At 40.8% G+C, this 26,534-nt stretch overlaps 2 protein-coding genes across 5 annotated transcripts in view; both read left to right on the forward strand.

Moving 5' to 3' along the window:
• The window catches only part of LOC135220714 (uncharacterized), a 28,063-nt gene extending 15,794 nt beyond the window's left edge, over positions 1-12,269 (forward strand). The window contains exons 7-9 of one of the 2 annotated variants that reach the window (XR_010315768.1): positions 7,486-7,596; positions 9,593-9,959; positions 11,894-12,269. Coding sequence is in view for 1 of the 2 variants with exons in the window: in XM_064258130.1 (XP_064114200.1) it covers positions 7,486-7,596; positions 9,593-9,802 (321 nt within the window). In the remaining variant the exon portion in view is untranslated. The remainder of the gene's footprint in view (positions 1-7,485; positions 7,597-9,592; positions 9,960-11,893) is intronic. The other variant, XM_064258130.1, reaches the window with a different exon arrangement.
• A 4,442-nt stretch (positions 12,270-16,711) lies between these two features.
• The window catches only part of LOC135220715 (intraflagellar transport protein 20 homolog), a 148,047-nt gene continuing 138,224 nt past the window's right edge, over positions 16,712-26,534 (forward strand). The window contains exon 1 of one of the 3 annotated variants that reach the window (XM_064258133.1): positions 16,712-16,957. The gene's annotated coding sequence lies outside the window, so the exon portion shown is untranslated. Of the gene's footprint in view, positions 17,100-26,534 lie in introns of all 3 variants that reach the window. The other 2 variants (XM_064258131.1, XM_064258132.1) reach the window with 2 other exon arrangements.

A 26,534-nucleotide genomic window follows, 5' to 3' on the forward strand; every position in this document is an offset into this window, starting at 1 on the left:
CCAAAGCCGACGCCAGCATCTGACTTTGAGCCGTTCCGTGAAAACTGCAGTGGAGTTATCATGTTGCAGGGAGTGTTCTAAAAATATTGACCGCATGGCCTCACTGGACATTTCTGTCTTGGTAAAAATTAAAATATCTACAGAATTTTACCTCTGGAAAGTTCCAGGTGGGACTAACTGAATATTTTACTGGTAAAATCTCGATCCTTGGTATATTTAATTCACGGACAATAAAATTTACTCTAAAAGCAAATGGATGAGGTTGCTTGGGGTGACTTTCATAAAACCGCCAATGCCTTTCCTTTCTCATACAAATGCTGGTTAAAGACTTAGCTAGCCTCTGGAATCTATACCAGCTCCGAACCAGCAGACGCTTGTAATGAAGATCCAGTGGCACCTCATCAGCATCTACAAGCGTGCTCTCAGTGGGAGATGATTTAAATGCTCCTGTACACAACCGTATTCCTCCAAGATGAATTGAGTTGAGCATTTTAAGGCTATTTGGCTTCGCAGAAGTGTACACCTCTCACCTATAACTTAATTTTGAAAAGACCAAAGATTTATATAATCTCAAGATCTGAGTTCGGTCTGCACCCCACGAAGTTTGAGACAGGACTTTCAGCAAATTCATTGCTTTCAAGCATTTTGCCTTAATATATTTCAGATGTGAAATCCAGGTCAGCTTGCTATCAAAAATCAAACCAAGAAACCTTGTTTCACCAACACGGAATTCTCTGCCTATGAATAAATAGATTTGGATCAGGGTGGATTCCCCTTATACGACAAAAGTGCAATAGTTACTGTTTTACTGGCAGAAAATCTAAAACCATTTACCTCAGCCCACTTTACTACATTAGCAAAGGAAATCGATAGGTCATCAACAAAAGGGTATATGTTATATCTGAGGGAATTATTTTGGACACCCCATTGATTGGCAATCTTCTTGACGGAATACATATGACATTATTGCTCCAACCTGAACCTGAAATAACCTATTTAAAAAAAAAAAAAGCCTTAATAAAGAAGGGCAAATCGCCTCTCAGGTTACATTCATAAAGAACCCTCAAAATGCCATATCTCCATGTTGTATCATAAGCCTTCTCTAGATCAAAGAAAACAGTGATATGATGCTGCTTGTCGGCGAAAGCTTCACATATTGAAGATTCCATTCGAACCAATACATCAGTTGTGGAGTGCATACTTCGAAAACCACACTGAGCAGGTGACAGATATTTAACCCGTTCGAAGTACCACATCAAGCATGTGTTCACCGTTTTTTCTATGATTTTACACAAACATGATGTCAATGCAATAAGACGATAATTTTCTGTCTTGAATGGATCTTTTCCAGGTTTCACGAATGGCAGTAATTTTAACATCTTCCAAAGCTTAGAGAAGATATGTTCTCTGTAAATTCTGTCAGGGGTATGCTTAATCATTGAATATGTTAAATCATCCAGTCCAGGAGCTGATTCATTACATTTATTCAAGGCCGATACAAATTCTCTCATAGTAAAAGGAACATTGTATTGCTCATGTCTTAATGTATAAAAATCAATTTTGACTTGTTCCATCAGCCACCTTTGAGCTGAATAGGGTCTGTCATCATTTTTCTTCACAACATCAGTAAAATTATTAGCAAACTCATTTGCCACTAATCGGGGGTCTGCTACCTCACAACCATTGATCTTGATAACTGGAGGTTGACAAGGAGTGAACTTGCCTGCTATTTTTCTAACTCTCTTCCAATGTAGAGTCAGAGGAGTTTTCGAATTTAGTGAAGATATGAAGATCGTCCAAGATTCTTTTCGTACTTTTTTTTTCTTTCCATGCGAAAATGAGCTCTTGCTTTTCGAAATTCAACACGGTAGTACTCCCATTTTTGTCTGCGGTATCTGGTGAAAGCAGATCTCATAGTTCTACGAGTTTCATGGCTGGGACTGGGTTTATATCTGAAGCAAAATAGTGGGAACTGTGGCAGGACCATCAACTGCCCGATAATGTTCGGATCAGAGTGATATCAGGCGGAAATATTTTGCAGTGGTGGAGGATTCCAGGGGGGGTCTAGTTTTGCGGATAGGACTCTCGGCATTCTGTCCGGCTTCCCTAGGCAGTCCCCAGGTTACGACGTTCCAAGGTTAAGGCGCTTCTCAATTATATTCATCAGACATTATTTCCAGGGTTACGACACATGTTCCTGGGTTATGACGCCTACAACACTCATCTGGCAGATGAAATATGACACAAAAAATGCAAAATAATCAATATTTGAAGGTTTTTTTTATGAAAAATGCAATAAGAATGCAGTTTACACAGTTTTCAATGCACCCAAAGCATTAAAAGTAAGGTTTTCTTAGGATTTTTTACGATGTTCCGGCTTACGACGATTTTCGGCTTACGCCGCGTCTCAAGAACGGAACCCCTGTCGTAACCCGGGGACTGCCTGTAATGTGATTAGGGTGGGGATGATTGTATTCTTGTAATACACAGTCCTATCAAGCGGGTTTGGCTTACACCTGGGCCACTCTAATCACGTTGTGCTACCCCCTGTGGGGTAGGGTAGGGACAAGGACATTTGGGAGTCAGTTCTCACTTGTGCCATTAATGGATGAATAAACTCCATAAAAGGCTGATGATATCTTTTTAAGGTTTTCAGGTTTATTTGTTTTCCTTTACTTTAATCTTTATGATAAATACAAAAAAAGATTCAAGTACCCCTGAGCCCTTTGATGGTAGTGAATCGGCACAGTTGATGACTGCTGGAAAAATCAATCAAACCTTCCAGTGTAATTACAATGAAACCCTATGTTCCCGTACTGAGTAAAAGGAAACTAAGCAGAAATATAGTATCTGAAATAGGACCTGGAATATTTTTTTTATTGTCAAGTGTTGTGGCCAAGAGCCTAAGATTACTTCAGAGGGACAAGGCAAGCTGATGGTGGAATCTGCCTTGGCAAAAGAAAGTGACAAACTAAAAACATTATCACACCTTGGAGGAGTTAAAAGTAGTGTGCAGTACATACTTTTTGGAATTACTCCAAGGGAATGATATATGCACCCCAGCTTATGACATACTCTGAAGATAAGCTTGTAGAAGAATTAAAAGATCGAGGTGTAATAAGAATTGAAAGAATGAAGAAGAAGATATTTGGAGTCCTTGTCCCACTTCCCAATTTAATTATTACATTCAATTCTACCCGACTGACTAGTATAGCGAAAGCAGCCTGGTTACGTTTCAAGGTTAAACAGTACATCCCAAGACCGAGGAGATTTTTTCATTGCCAAGAATTCGGAAATATGTTAGGGTCTTGTAGACAGAAACTACAAGGCAAACCTGCTACTTGTGTCAAATGCAGTGAACCAGAGCATGGCATATGTAATAAACAAGCCAGATGTATACATTGTGGAGACAATCATCCATCATCTTCACTTAATTGTGATGATGGAAAAAGAAATTCAAACATTAAGAGTAACCGAACGTATCACATTTAGAGAGGCAAAAGAGTGTGTTAAATCAGTACGTTATACCAGGAATATCCTTTTCCATTCCAGTGTTGCTGCCAACCGAAGATTGACTGATTGTGTCTATTAAACCTGACGTTACAACATCTGGGTTATTGACACTGAAATAAATTTAAATATAAAAATATTAAATTTAAAATAAATTTCATATAAAAATATCTTTGTATATAAATATATCTGTTCACATATATAAATTCAATCAGAAAATGTCTCAGTCAAGGGCACAGTACAGTTCTCGCAAAACGGAGGATTTTCATGGGACATCAAGAACCCATGAGTGAGTCTTGTATGTCCAATCCTCAATCTGCACAACATCGTTTCCTGTTTCCTTGGCATATACGGATATGACCAAAGAGACAGTGATGACGTGATTCTGCGCATTTTTTGATTAGTTAAAATATCCTCCCACTGGGATTGCCAACATTTTTTAATTCTCTGACCTACTAGAAGATATAAATCCCGATATGGTAGTAGGCATCTTGTGGGTCCTCGGGAGCTGACTGCCGACTTTGCAAGTTGGTCAGCTTTCTCATTCCCAGCCACCCCAACATGGAAAGGCACCCAAAAGAACTTTATTTCTTTTACTCTTCTCCCTCTTCTTTTCAGTAAAAGCAGCCATTCCATTATATCTAAAATCATAGGGTTTAAAATTGATTGATTGGTTCCAGCGACTGAAGAACACTTCTTGAGTCACAATATATAATAAAATATTTTCATTCCGAATTAAAACTTTTAAAGACTTTAAAATTGCATATAATTCTGCTGTAAAAATCTATGCAACAAATGATAACCTGCCGCTTCTCTCTATATCAAGGAAGGCTACTCCAAAGCCAACGCCAGCATCTGACTTTGAGCCGTCCGCGAAAACTGCAGTGGAGTTATCATGCTGCAAGGAATGTTCTAAAAATATTGACCACATGGCCTCATTGGACAATTCCGTCTTGGTAAAATTAAAATATCTACAGAATTTTACCTCTGGAAAGTTCCAGGGGGGACTAACTGAATGTTTTGCTGGTAAAATCTCAATCCTTGGCAAAAGAGAGTGTTGAATCAGTATGTTAGACCAGGAATATCCTTTTCTAGTGTTGCTGCCAACCAAAGAAGAAATATAAATGTTACCAAGGATAATGTAAATAAAAACCAGTGATGACCTGTACTTGTGCCTCTTTGAGGCAGCGCCAGTGATTGCTGGCCCTCATGCCTCTTCGGAGGCTGTGCCAGTGATTTCTGGTGCTCCTGCCTCTTCAGAGGCAGTGCCAGTTGATTCTGGCACTCCCGCCTCTTTGGAGGCAGTGCCAGTTATTTCTGGCACTCTTGCTTCTTTGGGAGCAGAGCCAGTGATTTCTGGTACTCATGCCTCTCTGGAGGCTGTGCCGGGTGTACCTAGCACTCCCGCCACTCTGGAGGCTGTACCAGCTGTAAATTGTTCTTCTGATGCTTTGGAGGATGCACCAATGTCCGATCCTCATGCCCCTCCTCCGGCAGCACCAGCTTTGTCTGGTGTTCCCGAGACTGATAATCCTCTGAAAAGGAAGGCAGCCATAAACAATCTGTCTCCTTCCAGAAAAAAAGGAGCAGGTCAATAAGCTGAAAGCTCTTAAAAGAGCCTCCAATCTAACAGTCTCTAAAGGAAAGTAGAAGTCATTAATTTTCTCCAGTGGAACTATCAGGGATTAAGAGCTAAATGGGAAGAGATAAGGATGCTCATATCAGAAGTGTTTCCTATTTGTATAGCTCTACAGGAGACCATGATTGGTAATAATATGTACCCAAGGCCACGAGAGTATACATACTATCACTCCATCTATAATTTGAATATTGGGAGCCATGGTGGTGTTGCTTTGTATGTTCGAAATGACACCCCACAAAATCCTATTAGTATCCAATCAGCATTGCACTACCACCTAACGAAGCCTTCCCCACCAATGAATTTAAATCTCTTATTCAACAGTTACCACGTCCTTTTGTTATTTTGGGAGATATGAATAGCAAAAGTCCTCTTTGGGGTGACATCGTCACCAATCAAAGAGGAAGGTGCTTAGGTTCCATCATATAAGATGAAAATGTGAGATCCTCAACTCTGGGGAGTCTACACATTTTCATGTTCAAACAGGCACATTATCAGCAATTGATTTATCTATATGTAGTAATGACTGTCTTACTGGCTTTAATTGGAGAGCTATGGATGATAGATTTACCAGTGACCATTTTCCAATAGTGGTATAGTGGTAAGTGTGGCATCAAGGCTACCTAAATGTTCTCGCCTGGTCTTCAATCTATACCTAGGACTTCAGGCATATTTATCAGGCCGACCAGTTCCCTGGTGGACTCGTAAATGCCAGGAAACTCATAAAACTTTGAGATCTGCTTTCACCAGATACTGCAGACGAATATGCGAGTGTTTTAGAACACCTCATTTACAGTTCTAGATAGTAAAGATAAAAAACAGGCCAACTGAAAATTATCCACTGCTAACTATGAATGAGAGAGAAAGAAAGAGAAAAGAGTTGTGCTTACAAAAGTATTGAACTAACTTTTAAATGAAATTAAATTTACTGTAATTTCATTTAAAAGTTAGCTTAATACATTACCCTTAAAGAAATAAATGGTTGGTAAAAATATCGGAGTGTGTGAAGATTTGATAAGTAAAGTGGAGAGAGAGAGAGAGAGAGAGAGAGAGAGAGAGAGAGAGAGAGGGAATGAATTAGGTAAAACTCATTGACCACTAATCAACAACATTCCGCCTCCTGTCACATTACTTGACATATTTGACAGCTCTGAGCTCCGAGTTTCTCATGGAGTTAAAAAGAAAGATGAGGGGAAAGGATTTTTCATAGCATCCTATAATTACAGTTATATTATAGTTATTATTATTATTTGAAAATGTTAATAAATATAAACATGTACCATTACAGTTCTCTCATCTAAGTAAAAGAGAGAGATAGAGAAGAGTTGACCGTACCTAAAAGTGAAATGAAAAGTTTATTTTATTCCTTTGAAATACTATCACATACGAATTTTGTCATTACAGTTTTATTACTATTATTATTTGAAGATATTAATAAACATAGTACATACAAGTACATAAAAATTCTCTCATTTCGATAAGAGAGAAGGAAAAGGAATTGTTATTTTGATTATAATTAATGTTATTTAATTTACACATAAAAGCTTGAAAACTTATAAATTACGTAAAAAAACATTAACAAACACTTTTGCTGGGTTTCTCAAGGATTCGGGAATGTTGCATGTGCACGGCTGTGAAATACTCCCGTGCGATAATTAGTTAGGTTCCAATGAAAAGTTTGTGCTGCTGTGAATTCACACAACTTGAATCGCATTAAATTGAGGTATTACTGCATATATATATATATCATATATATATCTATATATATATATATATATATATATATATAGATAGATAGATATAATTATTTATATTTATGGATTAAAAACCCAAAATGTATGAGGGGATTCTTTGGCTAACTCTCCTTTATGGTAGCAATGAATGAGAAGTAAATGTGGATGAGGGGAAAGAGATAGAAAAAAACATATACTGTATATGTGTGTGCACTGATGGGATGTTGTATATGAATAAGAACTGGAAGAGAGGTAAATGTACAGATATGACGAAGATCTGATAAAAAGTTAAAGTGATGGGATCAGTTTCTGTTTTATTAAAGTTTCAGGAAACCTGGAAAAACTAGAGAGCGCTGGGTTGGTGACAAGAATGTAAGTTTTGGTCGGAAAGCAAAGGTTAGGTCTGGTTTGGTTTGGCTAGGGCCCTCTGTGCTGAAGAGGGAGTGCAAGGTAGAGGTAAGTGGCAAATTGTATAAACATATTGTTAGGAAGGCACCTTCACCAGTAGCTTCTTCTAAACGCTCTACTGATGGGTCTGTGTATGAGTGGCTACTTTTCTTGCGTTTATCCTTTCTCAGGTTTCCTAAAACAATTTTTTTACAGGACTGGGAGAATGCAGTCAATGAATGGTACAATGAAGTAGCAGATCTGCCAAATGAAATTGCTGCATCTTATCGGTCATTGCTTCCTATCAAAATTGGACATTACACTCAGGTACTGTATGATTCGCTTTTGCTTGCTGTGTAATTTCTGTATCACTCTTGAGAATGAAAGAAAGGCATAATGATACACTGAAAGCAGAGGGAAGTAAAAGCAAGTCTAGTTGAAATGTTATTGCAGGTGAAAGATAAGATTGTGTAGTACTGCAAAAAGGTTCATAAGGTTACCAAAGGGAAACGATTGAAAAAAAAAAATGTGGAGTTCATTAAGAATTGAAAGGTCAACCGAATATGTGCTTTAAGGAGACAAGGAAACTGTATGTGAGAGAGGTAACTGCAGACGGAAATACTAATAAGACTATGTATATTAGAAGAAAGGATACCAACTATGCAATCAATGCCAGCCTGGAGACATCATAGTAGTTGTGAGGATCTTTGAAACCGCTCCCGTGTGCAGATAAGTGTAGTTCTTGAATGTAGGAGAAAGAAGAAAAGCAAATTAGTGATACAAAGTGGAAATTTCGGAATGTTTGCGGAAGTGAGTGTTGAAATTATTAAGAAGTCGGTTAAAAGACTGAAGAATGGAACGGAAAGTTACCAGAAGTTGAATGGCTACAAATTAAAAATTGCAGTATGAAGGCAATAGTTTAATTATTGACTGGGTGTCCAAGGTACGTATGGTTTGTCTGGGTGAAGAAAAAAATGCCAAATGAAGGGATTAAACAACTTTAGAGGCTTAAAATTACTCAGTAAACGTGGGAAGGTTCATGGTATGATTTTCATTGAGAAAGCAGAGCAGATAATAGGACTATCAAGATTTTAATTAAGGTGTTAGATCAAATGCTTGCTATGAAAAAAAAAAGTTTGTGAACACTTGAGCTATAAAAAAACTGAATGAATTGATAAGAGACTTTGGGATGTATAGTGTGTAGAAAGTTGGTTGAATTGTGTAGGAAGTTTAACAAGAGTAAAACGTTATCGTGATGACCTTGTAGCTAGTGCTAGCATATTACACACAGAAGAGAGTCTGGTTTTGCTCTTAGAGTAATGAGGCACGTCATGGAAATTACAGAAATTTAGGAGCAAGCTTGTGTTAGATGAAAAGTGGTCTTGAAAAGAGTGTGGAGTAATCGTTGTTTGCAGATGTTGGAACGTTAAATACTACCGATGCCGACGAGAAGTGAATGGTGAAAGAATCTGAGCGTAAGTCAGAAAGATAGGTCAGTGAATATGAAAATATATGGTTAGAGACTGAAAGGGATCTTTCCTAGATAGTGACCCGCACGGGTTTTAACCCGGTTTGTATCCACCTTTGCGGCGTGTGTAGTACAAGCTTGGAGGAATAAAGAGTACAACCCCGTTGGGGATTACCCTAAAAACATAAACAAAAGACCGTAAACATCAGAAAGACAACGACTCCAAGAAATATTAGTCATAGATAACAACCCCCGAAAACCCAAGGGGTCACTATCAAGAAAAAGATGAGAATGAAAGCAGTTGATTCGTGCAGGAATTTCGATGGTAGTCTGATGAAAAGGCGAATCTCAGAACAGATCAGATGAAGCAAGGCTTTGAAAGATGAGGCAAAGAGTGCCTGTGGAAGCGAAAGCTGGGGGAGACTGAACAAACTCGGTCCCTCTCTTTTTGGAGTGGAGAACTAAAAGCTATATTTACGTTAGGGAGAGAGAAAAAGTAGAATCCATCTCAGCTAATTGCCTGGTGGAGATACTTATAATATATATATATATATATATCTATATATATATATTATATATATATATATATATATGTGTGTGTGTGTGTGTGTGTGTGTGTGTGTGTGTGTGTGTGTGTGAGAGAGAGAGAGAGAGAGAGAGAGAGAGAGAGAGAGAGAGATAAAACAATCTAAACATAATTAAGATCGTCTAAAACCTACTGACTACTAAAATCTTCTAGATTCATAGTGAGTTATAAAAGAAGAATCAAGTAACCTTGGCCTTGTAAAAATAAATGTTTGTTACAAAAAAGTATTACCTCTGAATTGTCCTCCATTTTCCCTTCATATTTCGTAGGTCGTGTGGGCAGATACCACCGAAATCGGCTGTGGCATCGTTCATTACCAAATAGAGTACAGTGGCAGGTTTTTCCCGGAGGCTAAGTTGTACGCCTGCAATTACGGACAAGCGGGAAATGTGGTGACCTTTCCCATATACCAGCAGGGCCCGGCTGCATCTCAGTGCCCCAATGGAGTCTCTGAGAATTACCCTGACCTCTGCGCTTGAGGCTTTTTTATGTAAATATATAAAGAAAGAGAGGAGATCACAAATGGCACGTTCGTTTTCATTCACTTAGAACAAATATGACTGACTGAACCCACCTGTCTTTAACCGAACACAGCACATAGTACAAAGAACTACACTGTGAAGTGCACACGTATGGGTAAATGAATTTGTTAGTTTTTGGAATGCACAAATGCCATCTGTTACAAAAAAAATAATAATAATAATAATGGCTTTTAGGTAAATGAATAAATTTAGTTTGTCGTTTGCTCTACTATTAATAACCATTCAAATGTCAATCAGCATTTTTCAAATGACACACACACACACACACACACACACACACACACACACACACACACACACATATAGTTATATTATATAATAGATATAATATAATAGATATAATATATCTATATATATATATATATAATATAATATATAATTATATATATATATATATGCTACCTAACCAGTATTGTAATGTTCACATCTCTTTGACTATGTAACCGTTTGACTTCAAATTAGGGGTGTTACATTGTTCATATCTTCCTAAAGGCCTGTCCACACTAGGAAACAAAGTTTTCAAGCACATTTTATCGTATATTTGTTTCCCATCCAGATTGGAAAACATTTATTATTTCTGCGCGCGTGTGTGTGTGTGTGTGTGTGTGTGTGTGTATAATATAATATATATATATATATATATATACATTATATATATATATCTATATATATATGTATATATATATATATATGTAGTATATATATATATGTAGCCTATATATTTATACGTGTATATGTGTATAAATATCACATATATTTAAATGCATAGTACATGTATATTCACTTGTACATACGTACTTACGTATATGTATATGAAGGTCTTTTACTGTAATACAACAGTATAATATGAAGATAAAAGGTCCGTAAAACACTATTTGAACGTTGCAACCATATATTTCGAGCACTTCCTTCTGTGATCCTGATCACTGGCAAAATATGGAATAGGTTGCTTTGAATGTGATCAAATGGGTACTTAGATAAAGAATTCGACACGATCCGCCAACACCTAATACAACTGCTTTAGCCACCATACATTATCGAGAAGGCTATTAATAAAGCGAATACAATATACTATAGACGTCCCACTAACAACAGACAAATAGATTTCAACAATAAAATAAAATTTCCGTACGATGAAAACATCCAAAAAGCTACAGAACACCTTAGGTCTAAAATCCTTTCATTTTCCATTATCCCAAACCCATCGGGATTACGCTCATTAACGTATACTTAAATAAATGAGGAGAAAAAGCCGGAGTTTACAAGATACCGTGTAGCAATTGTAATTGAGTTTTACGTTGGGGAAACCGGTAGATGGTAGATCCATCTCGCAACGATTAGCCGAGCACAAAAGATCAGTGCGATATGCATCAGAGAACTTGGGGACTTTCCTACATATCAGGGACAAAGGCCATACTATGAACTGAAGTGGGACAGAGCTGGTTTTCAAAAGTAGCTGTCCGTAGAAAAGGAAGATGCTGAAATCTGCTTTCATCAATCAAACCAACAACATGAACCTGTCAGGAGGACACTGGAAATCAGATGACATCGACGAGGTAATCCTTAGGCCACTCCTCAAGCATGTATCCAAGTACATGTAGACCAACGGACGAGTGGCCAGAAGGGAGTTAATGAGGCCAGAAGACACCAGGGGAATAATTTAATTCCCATCCTTCCTGGATCACAGAGACTTACTGCCACATCTTGTTTTTAAACATAGTACTCTTGTAAGACATCCTATGTCCATATTTTATCAGTGATCAGGAGCACAGAAGGAAGTGCTCGAAATATATGGTTGCACCGTTCAAATAGTTTTTTATGGGCCTTTTATCTTCATATATGTATATGTATATATGCATATACATAGCGGTGTGTTCATAAACATATGTATATACATGTACATATTTAAATATGTAGATGTGCATATGTCTATATGTATATGTACTATACATGTGCTTGTGTATGTGACATTCCTTTTTCTAAAAACTTCCTCGCTGATCTCTCTTTTTCTTTCTTTCTTTCTCGTAGTATCCCTCCTCGAGTGCACTGAAATGCCAAGTGGGAATTGGAATACAGAGGTTACTGCACCAACAAACATCCTGACGACAACTGAGTCTGGACAGGAAACGTTTGCAAACAGTTTGGAATCTGTTTGCAAACAATGTTTCCTGGTGAGGACAGGCTTTTAGAAGTATTATAATAATAAAAATTATCTATAAGTGTCATTCCTGGAGAGATTGACTTCAAATATCTAAATAAAATGTTTGCAGAATATAACAAATATTACTTAAGTAACTATAACAGGGCCTGATTACATACATTTTTGTACTAGTTACTAAGTGGTTAGAATATTTAATTTTTAGTATTCCAGTCTTGTTATCTGTAAATAAATATAAATAATAAAGTCAGCCAATTCATTAATAGAGAAAGAAAGGTAATTTTGGGGTTACAAACGTAATCCTGTTATCTTTTATTCAAAAGCTAATGAAAAAATAGCCTGACCTCCTCATTTAATTAAGATATGATTGGAAAATCCCCACAGATAAAAACAATACCCATAGAACAAAACACCTAACAACAAAACCCATACATTGCTTGTATGATCAAGATATGTTGTTGGTACCTACTAAAAACTAAACTAACCACGCACATGCCGGGACGAGCTTTGCAACAGCACTTGAGATGGAAATTTCGGTACACACATTTCTTGAAGAAAGGTTACATGTTCACACTGATGGGCTATTATTACGATGAATTAGGAGGAAATCTACTAACTAAATGTCCGTTAAGTCTAGTGAAGTGATTGATTTTGTCTTGGCAATTAGGTTGTCACTGGTAAGAATCATGAAGTTTTGAAGAAATTCCCTGGGCTGCAGAGCACATGAAAAAGTAATTACAGTTGCTAAAGTCACCTTCTTAAACTTCCGTGAAATTTCTTGGGCTACAGATTCATGGGCTCGGTATGTTAATCATATTATATATCAAGAAAATTCCGATATGCTAACATCACAATGATGCAAGTTCTTATTTCGTTAATTTAATAAATATATTTAGATTTTGCTGCTAAATGAAGTGAATCAACAGAGGAAAATAATTAACCACTTCGTTACATATGACAGACTTCAAACAGAATGGATTGAGCACTATTTACCAAGCATGTGTTTTAGTGTGTTTAAAGGGTGCGTTTTCTGTACTAAATTGGGTAACGAATAATTTAATATGGCTACATAAGTCTGAGTCATCGATGAGAACGATTCTCAAGTTACTGTTGTGTTTATATGTTCAGAGAACCTAGGCCAAGACCTATTTTATTAAGATGAAAAGTGAAAGGGAGAAATGGGCAGTAATAGGGAAAGCCAAGATTCTCAAGGGGAAACAAGAGGTAGGATACAACAGAATATTCATAGCACCAGACCTAACCTTCAGAGAAAGAGAACAGGATAAGATATTGAGACAGGAACTCAAAGACAAGAAAGAAAGGGGGGAACAGGGATGGTACATCAGAAAGGGTAAACTAATCAGAAATGAAAATTTTCAGAGTCTGGATGGGGCAATAGGAGAAATGTAATAAACGGAGATGAAAATAATACACTAACCAAGGAGCCAAAATCAAAAAAAGTTGAAATACAGTTCAAAATATATATGATAAATATACAGTGTTTAACTAGACAAAAGATAGTAGAATAGAAAGTTTTTTAGACAATGAAAATAAGATATTTTGTTTAACTGAAACTCACCAGAAACTAGACAAGTTAGCATTAAGTAAAGGTATAAATAAAATAGAAAATATGAGGGAGATGAAAGACAAAAAAGGGGGAGGGTTAATGATGCTATATAGAGACAGTGATAGCACAGAGTTAAACAAGGTGGAGACTATTAGCAAAGACCTACTATATGCTAAATGCAAAATATACAATAATACTATCCATATTTTATTGTTATACCTATCAGTAGGAAATACAGAGGAGGATAAAAATAGAGATAAAGCAATAAAACTATAATGACGAAAACATAATGAAAAACATAAACGACCAAGAATCATTACTGATTTTAGGAGATTTCAATGGCCATATAGGTTTCTTAGGCCACCAGAATACAGACAGAAAACGGGGAATAATATTAGAATGGATGAATGAACATAGGCTAATACTACTTAACGCAGAAGACAGATGCACTGGAGTATACACATGGGAGAGAATGCAGATGAAAAGCGTAATAGATTTTGCTTTAGTCAATGAGAAGTTATACAAAAATTTTGAGGAGATGGTAATTGATGAAGACAAAAAGGAATTTGATATCTCAGACCATAACCTAATTACCATTCACTTAACATTCAAAGGACAGAACAAGAATCTCAACAAGGGTAAATGGGGGGAAGTAAAATACTTCAAAACAGATGAAGACAACCTAAATGACTTTATTAAAAAATTAGAAGAGATCCTAATAGATAAAGACATAGACAGAATCACAGATATGGACCTATCAATAAAAGAAGTAGCAGAAGACAAGCTAATGAGAACATACAGGAGAAAGTTGCTAGTAGAGGAGAAAGTAGAAGAGCAACCCTGGTTCAGTGAAGAAATAAGAAAAGGTATCAAGGAAAGGAAGGAGCTGAATAGGAAGAAAAGGAATGAGAGAGATAATGTCGTAAAAGAAAGTCTAGAGAAGAAATATATGCAAAAGAAAAAAGAAGTGCAGATATTAATAAGAGAAAAGATAACAATATATGAAAAGAAAATAACAGAAGAAATAAAAAGAAACAAAAACAAAGAGCTCTGGGAAAATATTGGTAAGTTAAGAAATAAGCAAAAAGCCAAAAAAGAACTATACACTTATATAATGAACAGGGAAGCAAGCTAAATGAGGCTGAAACAAAGGAAGAATTAGTGAATTATTGGAGAACCATTTACAGCAAACACGAAAATAATATAAAGGAAATCTGGAACGAAGAGAAAAGGATGGAATATGAAAATGAATTGGCAGCAGAAGATGATATCATAAGAATTGGAGACTATAGATTCCCAGAAGTACTAAGAGAACACATGGACCTAGTGATGGAATGCAAAAGGAAGATAATCCCAATGCAAGAGCCTGTGATAACCAAGGAAAAAGTCATAGCTTGTCTAAGTAAGCTCAAAGCTAAAAAAGCTGCAGGCCCAGATGGAATCAAACCAGAGCTTTACAAAGCTTTAATGAAGAGCAAAACATGTATAGAAGTACTAGTTAGGTGTTACAACAAAGAACTAGAAATCAAAGAAAAGCCTGAATTCTTGGAAGAAATCTAGAACAAAAATGATAGAAAAGAAAAGGAAACCAAGGGCTAAGGATTTAAGGCCTATAGCTTTATTAAATATATCATACAAAGTATTCATGATGCTGATAAAAGAAGAAATAGAAGCACACCTCAGACTGAATGAACAAGATCACGAATGCCAAGCAGGATTTACAGGAGGGAGTAGGATAGAAGATAACATTCTTACACTACAATATGGTGTAGAAGAGAGCTACAGGAATAGAAAACCATTAATAGTAATAGCTATCGATTACAGTAAAGCATTTGACTCGGTAAAACGAGAAGTCATGATTGAAGTTATGAAACAGTTCAAAATACATCCAAAAATCATAGAGGCAGTAGTTAACATATATGAAGGGGATAGCACAATAATAGACCTAGGGGAGGGAGTAGAACAGGAAATGGGAATTACAAGTGGGATTAGGCAAGGTTGCACAGGCTCCACTTCACTTTTCAAACTAATGACATATTTAATAATTAAGAAAATGGAGGAGGAAGGGACAGGATTTGAAAATGAACTAGTAAAGATAGGGACACTTTTCTTCGCCGACGATGGATTAGTTCTAGCAAGTAATATAGAAGACGCAAGATAAACATAAAGATTTTAATAGATATAGGGAACAAATGTGGGCTAGAAATAAATAAAGAGAAAAGCAGCATCATTATTTTCAACATGAAAGATAAACCAGAAGAGATAGAGAACATAAAAGTGAGAGGGAGAACATTACATATTTAGGAATATAAAGATAAATGACTCTAGAAATCTGTTTAATGCTACAGAAAAAAAGAAATGTTGAATAAAGCACAGAAGTTAGCCAACCTAACCTACTCCGTAATAGAAAAAAGCTGCAACAAAGTTCTAATAGGGAAAACATTCTGGAAAAACATAGCTCTACCATCAATCTTATACGGAACAATGTGGTTAATCTAACAGACGCAGAAATAGAAAAATTACAAAGAATAGAGAATGGGGTATATAGGAAAAGTATTAGGGGCATGTAGAAGTACAGTAGTAGCCACATTAAGGGGGGAGATAGGAGCTTCTTCAATTGAAAGTAGAATTATGAATGGGAAGATAAGCTATGTAAATAATACTTTAAATGGACGGAAAGAGATACTGAAGAAATTAATTACAGATATGCAAGAAATGGAAAGAAAATGGTGGAAAACTGTGGAAAAGTACATGCATGAAGTTAAAATAAATTTAAGAAAATTAGAAGGAATGTCCAGAACAGAAATAAAGGACAAAGCCAGAATATGGGACACAGAGAGGTGGAAAGAAGAGTTGGAAAATAAAGTGACTGTGACATATATAAAACGTGGAAAAGAGAAATAAAAGGCGAAGAAATTTATGACAACTCTATGGGTTCAGTCCTTCTCTTCAAAGCCAGAACCAACTCTCTTAATTTAAATATAGCAAAAAGGCACCAGAAGGAGAACACCTGTTGTCCTTTTTGCAATGATGCAGTAGAAGACATATTTCATTTCCTTTTATATTGTGATACATATATAGAGGAACGGGTTAAAGCAATAGGGCTACAACAAACCAACCCTATGAAGAGAAGGAAAGTGACGTAGTGGGAAAATTTCTATTTTCAGGTAACAACGAAATAAGAAAAGAAACCATATACTTGATGTGGAAAAAAAGAGAGAAAAAAAGGAAAGAGCTAAACAAATAAACAAACAAAAACAAAAAATACCCAAGACTAAGAGGCGCCGTTGCAAAGGCATTGCCTCGACCCATAACTACTACTACTACTACATGTTCAAATGAAAGACGCCGTGAATTCCATTGACAGGTAAATACGAAAGCTGGTCAAGTATCCATGTGAACATTGACAGGTAAATATGAAGTTAGCAGAATATCCTCGTTAAGATTAGATTGTAAGTGGCCTGAAACTTGGAAAGATTTGACGACTACAACGGATGCTGTGATGACAGGTATTGTCGTGGAGTTGAATTACTAGCTACCTAGGTTATACTAGTACCTAGATAGCTAGGTATACCTACCTAGGTATCAATTCTAAGGGGCTATGGTATTTCTACAGAAGCAATCCGCGGTGGCCTAGACTATGGCAATGGACGTTTTCCTATGTTATTTTACTTACTGAACAAGAATTTAAAGTAATATTTATTCGGACGACTGTAATTAACCCCCAATGGCCAGTACTAAAAACGTAGAAATACATTAGACGCCCCAATCCCTAGTGGATGTCGTATCAGCGGTTACGTTCCTTGCAGTTCGTAAGGAACTATTCTTTAGAATTACCCTGCAAGAAACGTAGCCGCGGATACTACATCCACTAGGGATTGGGGCGTCCAGTGTATTTCGCCGTGTTTAGTACTGGCCCCTGGGGGTTAATTACAGTCGTCCGAATATATATTACTTAAAATTCTTGTTCAGTAGGTAAAACTGCATAGAAAACCGCAACTGCCTAAGTCTAGGCCGCCGCGGAATAGTAATATAGATCTACCGGGGCTATTCCTAGTATAGTAGTAGTACCTAGGTAGTACCTACTGCCTATTCTGTCGAGAGGATAGCCTATGCAATCTGTTTTAGCTTAGGTAAGGCTAGGATACCTTATTTAATAGCGTAGCGTAAGCGTGTTCATAGACCGACAGACAGGCTAGGCTAGAGTTGGGCCATTTTTTCGTGGTAGGCTCAACGGGTGGTAAAACTGAAGGTATTCGTTCGTCCCCGCGAATACAAAAGCCACCAGGAATTGGGACGTCAAATGTATTTCGCCGTGTTTAGTACGAGCCCCTGGGGGTTAATTACAGTCGTCCAAATAAATATTATGGTAGCCTATTTCTACAGAAGCAGTCCGCACGGATGGCAAGGAACGTAACCGCGGATATAACATCCACTAGGGATTAGGGCATCCAATGTATTTCGCCGTGTTTAGTACTGGCCCCTGTGGGGTTAATTACAGTCGTCCGAAACCCCTCTGGTAAGGTAGATATTAGTTTACATGCAAAATAGGCTCCTTTTTTAGTACCAGACCATCAGATGTATATAAAAATGGAAACAAAAGTGTCAATAGGCCCAACTAGCCTATCGTAAAAATAAGCAAACAAGAGGTATAGGCTAGGGTAGAACACCACGGCAGGCCAACCCTCATCACGGTGGACGGGTCTTATTCACTCGATATTTAATTGGTGAAACAAGAATAGAATTGCAACTCTAAGCATACCATTTAAAAGACTGAAGTTTCGTCAACATAATGTGATATATGAAAGCCCCATACGAACTACCTAAAATAAGCATGTGAGCTCATCGTAAAATAAGTTTTCAAGGCAGTTTTGAAATCCAATATGGCGGCTACGTTTTGCATGGAAGGTTCTCATCAGTGACGGCCACCATTTTTTTCCCCAGCCTTCCCAGCACTCATTTGAACAAAATGTTAGCGTATATATGTAACGTTTATTGATCTACTCAAGATTGCAGTTGTAATCAGCACAATAAAACAACATTTTGTTGCTATATTAGTGAAAGTATGAAACTTGTTATTCCCGGGGTTATGGTTGGACTGAATTCATTCTTACCTTGTAATCGGTGGTTTTTTATCCTTACTGCCATCACAACTGAAACTCCACAGTGCTTATTTGATTGTAATAATACACATTTTGGTCTTAATTCACTCCACAGTGCACTTGAACCACGCTGTGGTTCCTGGTTCCTAAGCACTCACTCCGCAAACACAGTTACGAGCAGCAGACGACAACACTGATTATGAGATGCAAAGCTTTATTCCCCTTAATTGTTTTTACTTTACTCAATATTTAGTTTAACTTTACTTCAAAATGTTTATTTAATTCATGTCTATTATCCCTTTTTTGCAACCAAATTAACCCCCAAAAATTACAAATGTTTCGGATGTATACTTACGAGCAGACGACGTGAGGAAAAATGACTCATCGTTGCCAATCTAGTGGAGCGTCACACATACGCCAATGCATTTACAAACTGTTTCGATGAATTCTAGTTGTCATAGTAATGCAGTAATGATAAAATTGCTGTAATATGTACGTATATATAATACAAATAGATACGCTAATTTCACTTATTTCCCCGGTTTTGTGTAAGTCTTATACCTAGTTTGGAGGGTAAACACATACCAATTGACAACACTGATAAACAATTGAAGAGCGCAAACGCCGCAAAGAATGCCGTAGTCCCCTTGAATAAGTGCTGGTAAGAGGTTGGTTTACGATTGTTGTGATGAAAGTGCCCCCCAGCGTCTATGGGTACAAGTTGGTGTGCAGATTTAGCACAGGAAATGGGAAGTTTGTTGACACAAGCGACTCCGTAAACATCAAGATGGCGTCATCTTCGAAACATTTTTAGTTGTAAGTAAAAATTTCTAAAGCGTTTTGGTGAGATTTCCACTGCCGTAGCCACCCTTTTCACTACCCTCTGTTTAAATCTTAAATTTGTTCATGAAACTTACCTGTCAGATATATATAGCTGTATTTTCTGAAGTCCGACAGAATTTAAAAAACTTCCGACACACGCAGTGGTCGGCCAGGTGGTTAGTACCCATTCCCGCCGCTGGGAGGCGGGTATCAGGAACCATTCCCATTTTCTATTCATAATTTTTCTGTCGCCGGTGCTGAAAACACCTGTTTTCAGTACCTCCGTCTTAGGATTTTGGAAACTTCATTGCCTAAGTATCCTAATTGTCTTTTGATTTATTTACTGGATTTTGTGGCTAGGCATACGCTATCTTAAATTGATTTGAATTTGATTCATTTTTGCATAAGATATCTGAATCTAGTTAGGCTAGTTTCAGAGGGTGTTGTCTGCAAAGATAGGGTGTGGCTACCGAAAGCTTCGGTAGATCCGCACTTGGTATGCACGAGGGGTTTGGGTCTTGCTTCTTTGTTGAGATTTGTCATGTAAGGAGTGTGAGACTTTGTCTATTCTGTAAGGAAGACGTATGATTCATATGTACGCAATTAATCAGTAAACATGTCTAATTCCGTAAGGAAAAAGTATGTTGTTCCGACACGGCATACAAACCTTCGGTCCTTTTACAATAGGAAGGTACTAGCGGCAGCTGGATAGGTCGTAAGCTTTCGAACAAGGGGTTCGGTAGTTAACTGCTTGTCCGACAGGCGCGCGCGCGCGACTGGTAGGTAAACAAACCACTTTTGCTTTCGGCCTGCTGGCGTGTGGACGTGTATCATCGCTCTCTGCCCGCTTCATCGTCGTTGCTTTCGCATGATTGTGTTTTTCTTTTTCTATTTATCTAGTGAAACTGAATTGTAAGTACAATCATTTCATATTTATTTCCATTGAATTCAATTGTGAATTAAAGGATCTTGAGGTTTCACCACGCCCTCCGATACCTTCGTGACGGGACTGAAGGCGTAAGTGCGGGAATTCATTTTCCCAGAAATGATCCTCGTATTGTGTATGCGCGGTCACCCATAGAGTGGTGACCACGCTCCAGGTGACGACGTCCCTCCTCACCTGGTGTACTCGCCTACGGGGTAACAGTCTTGCCTACAGCCGCTGTGAAGTGCCGTGCGCCGTACCGAGAGGGGGGCGTGCCGCTGCCGCTCGTGGTTGCCGCGCTGCCGCGATCACACTTCCGCTGCCCTAGAGCTCGCCCCTGGACCTGCCGCCGGTACCAGGATGTTGGTGGCTGCTGCTCCACTTCCTGTGTTTCCGGTGCTGCCTGCCGTACCTGCCGATTCTGGGCTGACTGTCCAATGCAGTTTGATGCGCTGGCTGTCCCTGCCGTTGCTGCGCTTGGCTTGTCCCATGCCGTTGCTAGCGCTGGCTGTCCCTACCGATGCTGGTGCTGGCTGTGCCTGCTGTTACTGAGATGCCCATACCTGCTGATGTCGTCCCTGTTCGTGGTGGTACTACCCCAGACTTTGGTCTGTCTGTACAGGTGCGTCCGGGCCCTGTGGCTTCGGCTACAGCAGCCCCGGCTCCGCCCTGGATAGCAGATCTTACGTCTGTCCTGAGGAAGCTGACGAAGAAGAGGAGGAAGGTGTCGTCGTCGTCGTCTTCATCTTCTTCATCGTCGTCGGCTGCCGCCTCTTCCCCTTCGACTTCTAAGGCTTCACAGCCGAGGAAGAAGAAGGTTGCCTCCTCCCTCCTAAGAAGTCTCCCTCGGGAGCTTCTCGGGACCCGTCTCACCTCGGTGGGACGGGAGGGTTCCTTCCGCTGGTCCTCCTGCTCCTTCGGGAGCGGGGCCCGTCTCTTCTTCCGCAAGGAAGAAGACTACGGGGACCAGAGGGGTACCGGCTAACACCGGTACTTCCTCGCCTGGTGTCAGTGGTTCTGCCACTGCATCAGGGTCCGTCTCGGCCTCTCGTTCGCGGGAGGTACCGAGTGTACGGTCGCCTACCAGCGACCGTGCAGCCAGGAACCAGACCTCTGAGTCCGCTCAGCGTCAGGTTCACGGCACGGGGCGGAAGACTGGTGACAGCCGCTCATGCGACTCTCACCAGACCAGCTCTCACTCTCGCGGCGAACAGCTGGCTACCGGGGACGTGACGGGGTCCACGACCGACCACGGGCTGAGGCTGGGAAGAGGTCCTCCCGTTCGCCGGTGCCAGCCACGGCTGGAGCCAGCGACGTGACGTGCCGTGAGGACAAGCACCGGTCTCACTGTGACAGTGGAGCCTGCAGGTCGCCTGACCGTCGCTCTCACAGAGAGCGATCGGGTACGGCAACCAGCACCAGCTCTTCTGACACTCGAGATCGGGGCCGCTGTGCTTAGTCCAGCCGTTCTCCACAGCGAGACGGTTCGACCAGGCCTGCAGCTCGATCGCCACCGCGGGTTGACGATCGCCTGCAGCCCTCCAAGCCTGCTGGTTCTGCCAGCGAGCAACGAGGGAGGCGCCGTCAGGTCTGGCCTCTCCCCGTACCTTCAACCTCCTCGGGTTACACCGAGAGGAGCGAGGTATTGAGGAGTGATCGTGAGGGGTGCGCCCCTCATGATCCCACCAGACGCCCTACGTGCCAGGCACGGTTCTTGGACCGGCCAGGACGTATGCGCAAGTGGATGGGGAAGACCGAGAGGGCTGTCGCTGTTCCCCCTTCTTAGGAGGAAGGTTCTCGGAATATGCTCTTGTTCGAAGGGCTTAACGGTCACAGCAAGATGCTGTGACTTCCGAGATCCAGAGGAACTTTGCCGAGGTTATGGCGCTGATTCGTCAGCACAATGACCTCGGGGAAGGATCGCCGCTCCCACCAGCAGAGCCACGTCTCGGCTCGAGTCGTTTTGGGGCCCGAGAGGGAACCCAAATCGACGGTGGGTCTGCCGCGATCGGAGCTTGCCGACTGTGTTGAACCAGGTAGTCTCTCGTCTCCGGACAAGAAGGCTCTCTCAGTTTCTGGCCGGTCGAACAAGCTACTTCACCTCCTCTACTGCGACAGAGGCGTTTCTACGTGTCTTCGGACACCGTATTTGAATACCCCTTCTTGGTCCTCCTGAGGTTTCGACCTCGACGAGGACTGGAATGAGTCGGAGGACGGTATCGGCTCTCTCCTGTCAGGTGTCGATCAGCCCCACCCAGACGACGTTCACAGTGGCGGCAGACACTTACCTACAGTATGAGTTCGTAACCCTCCTCGGGAAAACGTTTTCTCCTGACGTATACGTTTTCCCAGGCTCTGAGAGGCCATCGCCGTAAGGCGATGGCTGCTCCTTTTCTTCTCCAACTGCTAGTTCCGCTGGGAAGGCGAGCCAGTATCCAATTCCTCCCCCATTCCCTCTCTCCTTACGGCTACGAGGGAAAGGGGAGGGATCCTACAGAGATTTCTCTGTAAGATCCCACGTTAGGGGCTGCGCTACCGGGGGACCTTCGGGTCCTACCTGACGTAAGCCCCGTCATTGAGGAGGGATCCTGCCCCTTTCTCGATTTCTATACGGGAATCGAGAGGACCACCAGCCGATATCGTTTGACGAATTCGGTGGGGGGTTTCGCAGAGTGCTTAGAATTCTACGGAATTTCTAGCGCACTCAGAGTTCGTTCGAGTTTTTTACGATCTCCAAACACTTAGGCGAGACCACGGTCCAAAGTGAGCGAGAATCCCCGATAATTGTTACACGATAATCGGGAACCTCGCTTATGCTCCGAATTCCTGTAATTTCTAGCATTTGGAAGAAGACTGCTGCTGAAAGAAGAGTATTCTCACAGTAGGCGCTTTAACCTGGAATAGAGAAGAACGGACGGAACTTCCAGTTTGGCTTGAACTATCGTCTTCGGTATTCTGTTCACCATTGAAGCTTTCCTTTGGGAAAGACTTCTCCTTCACTCTCTTGACTAGAGAACGAAGGCGGTCGATCTCCAATCCTTATTCTCATTCCTCGAGGGGAAAAAGATTTTTAGGATGGAGGTCGTGGGTACAGAACCTACAAAATATACTACGTTATATTACCCTCGCGACATGATTCTTTTGACAGTTGAATTGTCCGGGGGGTAGGCGCATACCGTAGTTAACTCTACGGTTTGTGACCGAGACGAATTGTATCTTAATTGGAAACTGCAACTCGGGGTTGCCTGCAACCTCCCAGCAGTTATCAGTTTCGATTTTAGATACTTGGTATTGTCATGACAACACCAAATCAGCTTTTGTATTTACCGAAATCCGTTTCGGTTAAATATAATTGCTCGAGCGTATTCTTTATGCTCAATGGTTCTAGCCGAACGCATTCCTTCGTGGAATAATGGATTACCTGGCAACTCAGGATGACGAGTCACCGAGAGCTACTGCGTATTGAACTGCCTGATAGCGGCTCAGTATCAGCTAGGTCTCGGAGATTGGCGGTCTGTTACGTCTCTCTCTCCCCTGGTTGGATTGACTACCGAACCGTATCTCTGCCCAACAATCATGGACTTAGGTCTCTGATTAACGGGGATTCTCGCAATAATGAAGGACCATCTACTGCTGTGACGCTCGATTTCATCGCCTTCGACATTGCGAGAATTTTCACAGAGATATCTCTTGGACTCTTTCATCTTTCTGTTTACCGCACGGTAACAGAAGTCTGTACTAGTCAACCGCTGCATCGCACCGCGATAATGCGAATGATTTTTGCAGACATCTGAGTTTGTCTTCAAAATATCTCTTATTCGTAGGTGTGCAATTTCATTGCTCGCCCCGAATTAACAGATATGTCAGAAGACATCGCCTACTCTCCGACCTGACAGCTTCACTTCCAAATGTTCAGCCCATGAGAAGCAGTTCTTCAGGCAGTAGTTCCCTGTCTTCATTACTGGAAAGCGCTCCGCTTTTATTGCAACTACGATCCTCACGGACAGCAATGAATAGCGGTTAGCGTTCTCAGTCTTTGTAGCACAGGTTCAGAATCTTGAGAATCCTTCTCTCGGTTCAGCTGTGAAGACGTAGGTTGCATTTTCTGTAGCACCTTCGTCTTCAACGTCACATAGTGTTGTTTCTCCTTAGCCGAGAATCAAACTATACTATGAGATATCTTGCCATCAAGGACCTCGGTCCTCTAGAAGGCAATTGACTTTCGCCTGTTGAGCACATGCCTTAAGAGAGTCATCACCTTGCCTTCTGGCATCGGTGACGAACAAATTATTTGTTTAGTCTCTTGGCATAACCCTTTTAAGGCGAAGGTCACGTGACTTGCTCGGGTGCTTGGACAACTTGCCTCTACCGAACGCAGTCAGTAGCAGCTGTCAGAGCGCCCAAGTCTGTTACGAACTTCGCTGTGGACTTAGTTCGGTTGTTCCATAACAATCTTTTCTTCGTCCTAACGGCTTGTCACAGTACCCATACCATCGACACCACACCATTGAGTGTCGGTGTCCTATCCACTACTGAGAACAACAACTTCGCTGCAGACGGATAGACCAGTATGGGTACAGGACATCACCGAAATCGAGAAGAGGGATAGGTCATACGACCATTCCCTTCTTTTCCTCTGAGGTAATTGCATGACTTTTCCTGCGAAGTCAAGCATCCAGGGGATGGGGATTCGTGACGCTCGATTTCGTACCGAATTCGTAGCGAAGACTCTGAACCCTTCGGTTCCTGACGATCGGTTTAGAGTCCTTCACAATCCCCTCCCTAATGGACTTCACCGCCTTCGATTGCGAAGGAGATGCTGCTTTGTCCTGTGAAAGCGCGACCGCGCTTTCTGAAGAAAACGTGACATCCCAGGCTGAGTGTTGAAGACTCTTCGTCAGCACCAAGATGACCTAGAAGTACACTCCCTCGAGTTACACAAGAACTTCTCCGTGGCGCAGGTACTGAAGGCAGGGGTCTGGTACAACCAGACCACCGGCACCTCCTTCTACCTTTTGGATATTGCCCACAGGTCCTTGGATCGTTTTCCTTAGGACCCGTGGTGGCTGCTCAACACGTTGTCTAGCTAACCCAGACCCTAGCAGGCTGAACAGCATCGAGTCCTGGTGTGACTGTAAGAATAGATAAGTGAATGAGAGAGTGACTGGCTTCTCTTCCTATCTTTTCTACCCTCTACCTGTGGGTAGAGGGATACGGTCATCACCTTGCTGGATAAGGACGAGATTGCCGGTCGAGCTACTCGACAGAGCCCCATTCATCCTATCCCTTTCACTAGGGATGGGAGCGAATAATTCCACCCTTAACTTCCACTACAAGGTGGGGGGAAGTGGATGCCAACAAGAGACAAACCATAACGTTATGTTGCCTCTTGCAAATAGGAATTTGTTCTTGTTTGCTGGTACGAAGAGATACGCTTGCCTCTCTCTTAGTACTTGGTCCAGAGGTCTGACCATTGATCCTGCGGTGCACACCCCGATCAATCGGACAGAGGCTTGGATCCCTCCCTCGCTCTTACGACCAGGGAGGCATTCCAAGGTTGGGCGAACACAGTCTGTTCACAAAAGACTCAGATTCCTCCCACCAAGAAGTGAGTCTTCCTATTGTAAAGGACCGAAGGTTTGGTGTATGCCGTGTCGGAACAAATGACATTTGTCCAAAATTGCATTTTTCCTAACTATACAAACTGAGGTCCTTTTACACATAGCCCCACCTCATGCCACCCCTCACTCTGCAGTTTTTGCTTGGGCCAAAAGCAAAAGTGATTTGTTTACCTACCAGTCGCGCGCGCGCGCCTGTCGGACAAGCAGTTAACTACCGAACCCCTTGTTCGAAAGCTTACGACCTATCCAGCTGCCGCTAGTACCTTCCTATTGTAAAAGGACCTCAGGTTTGTATAGTTAGGAAAAATGCAATTTTGGACAAATTGTCATATTCGTATGTACGCAATTAATCAGTAAACAAAAGTCAGGGTAGTGAACCTGCTAACCTTCCTGTAGACTTTATTTTGCCTAACCCTATAGTATGGCCTACGGGTTATGAATATGTCTGCGAGAGGTGATCGCTCTCCTTCATTG

Source organism: Macrobrachium nipponense, chromosome 2, assembly GCF_015104395.2.
Source record: "Macrobrachium nipponense isolate FS-2020 chromosome 2, ASM1510439v2, whole genome shotgun sequence".
In the NCBI taxonomy this organism is placed as follows: Eukaryota; Metazoa; Arthropoda; class Malacostraca; order Decapoda; family Palaemonidae; genus Macrobrachium; species Macrobrachium nipponense.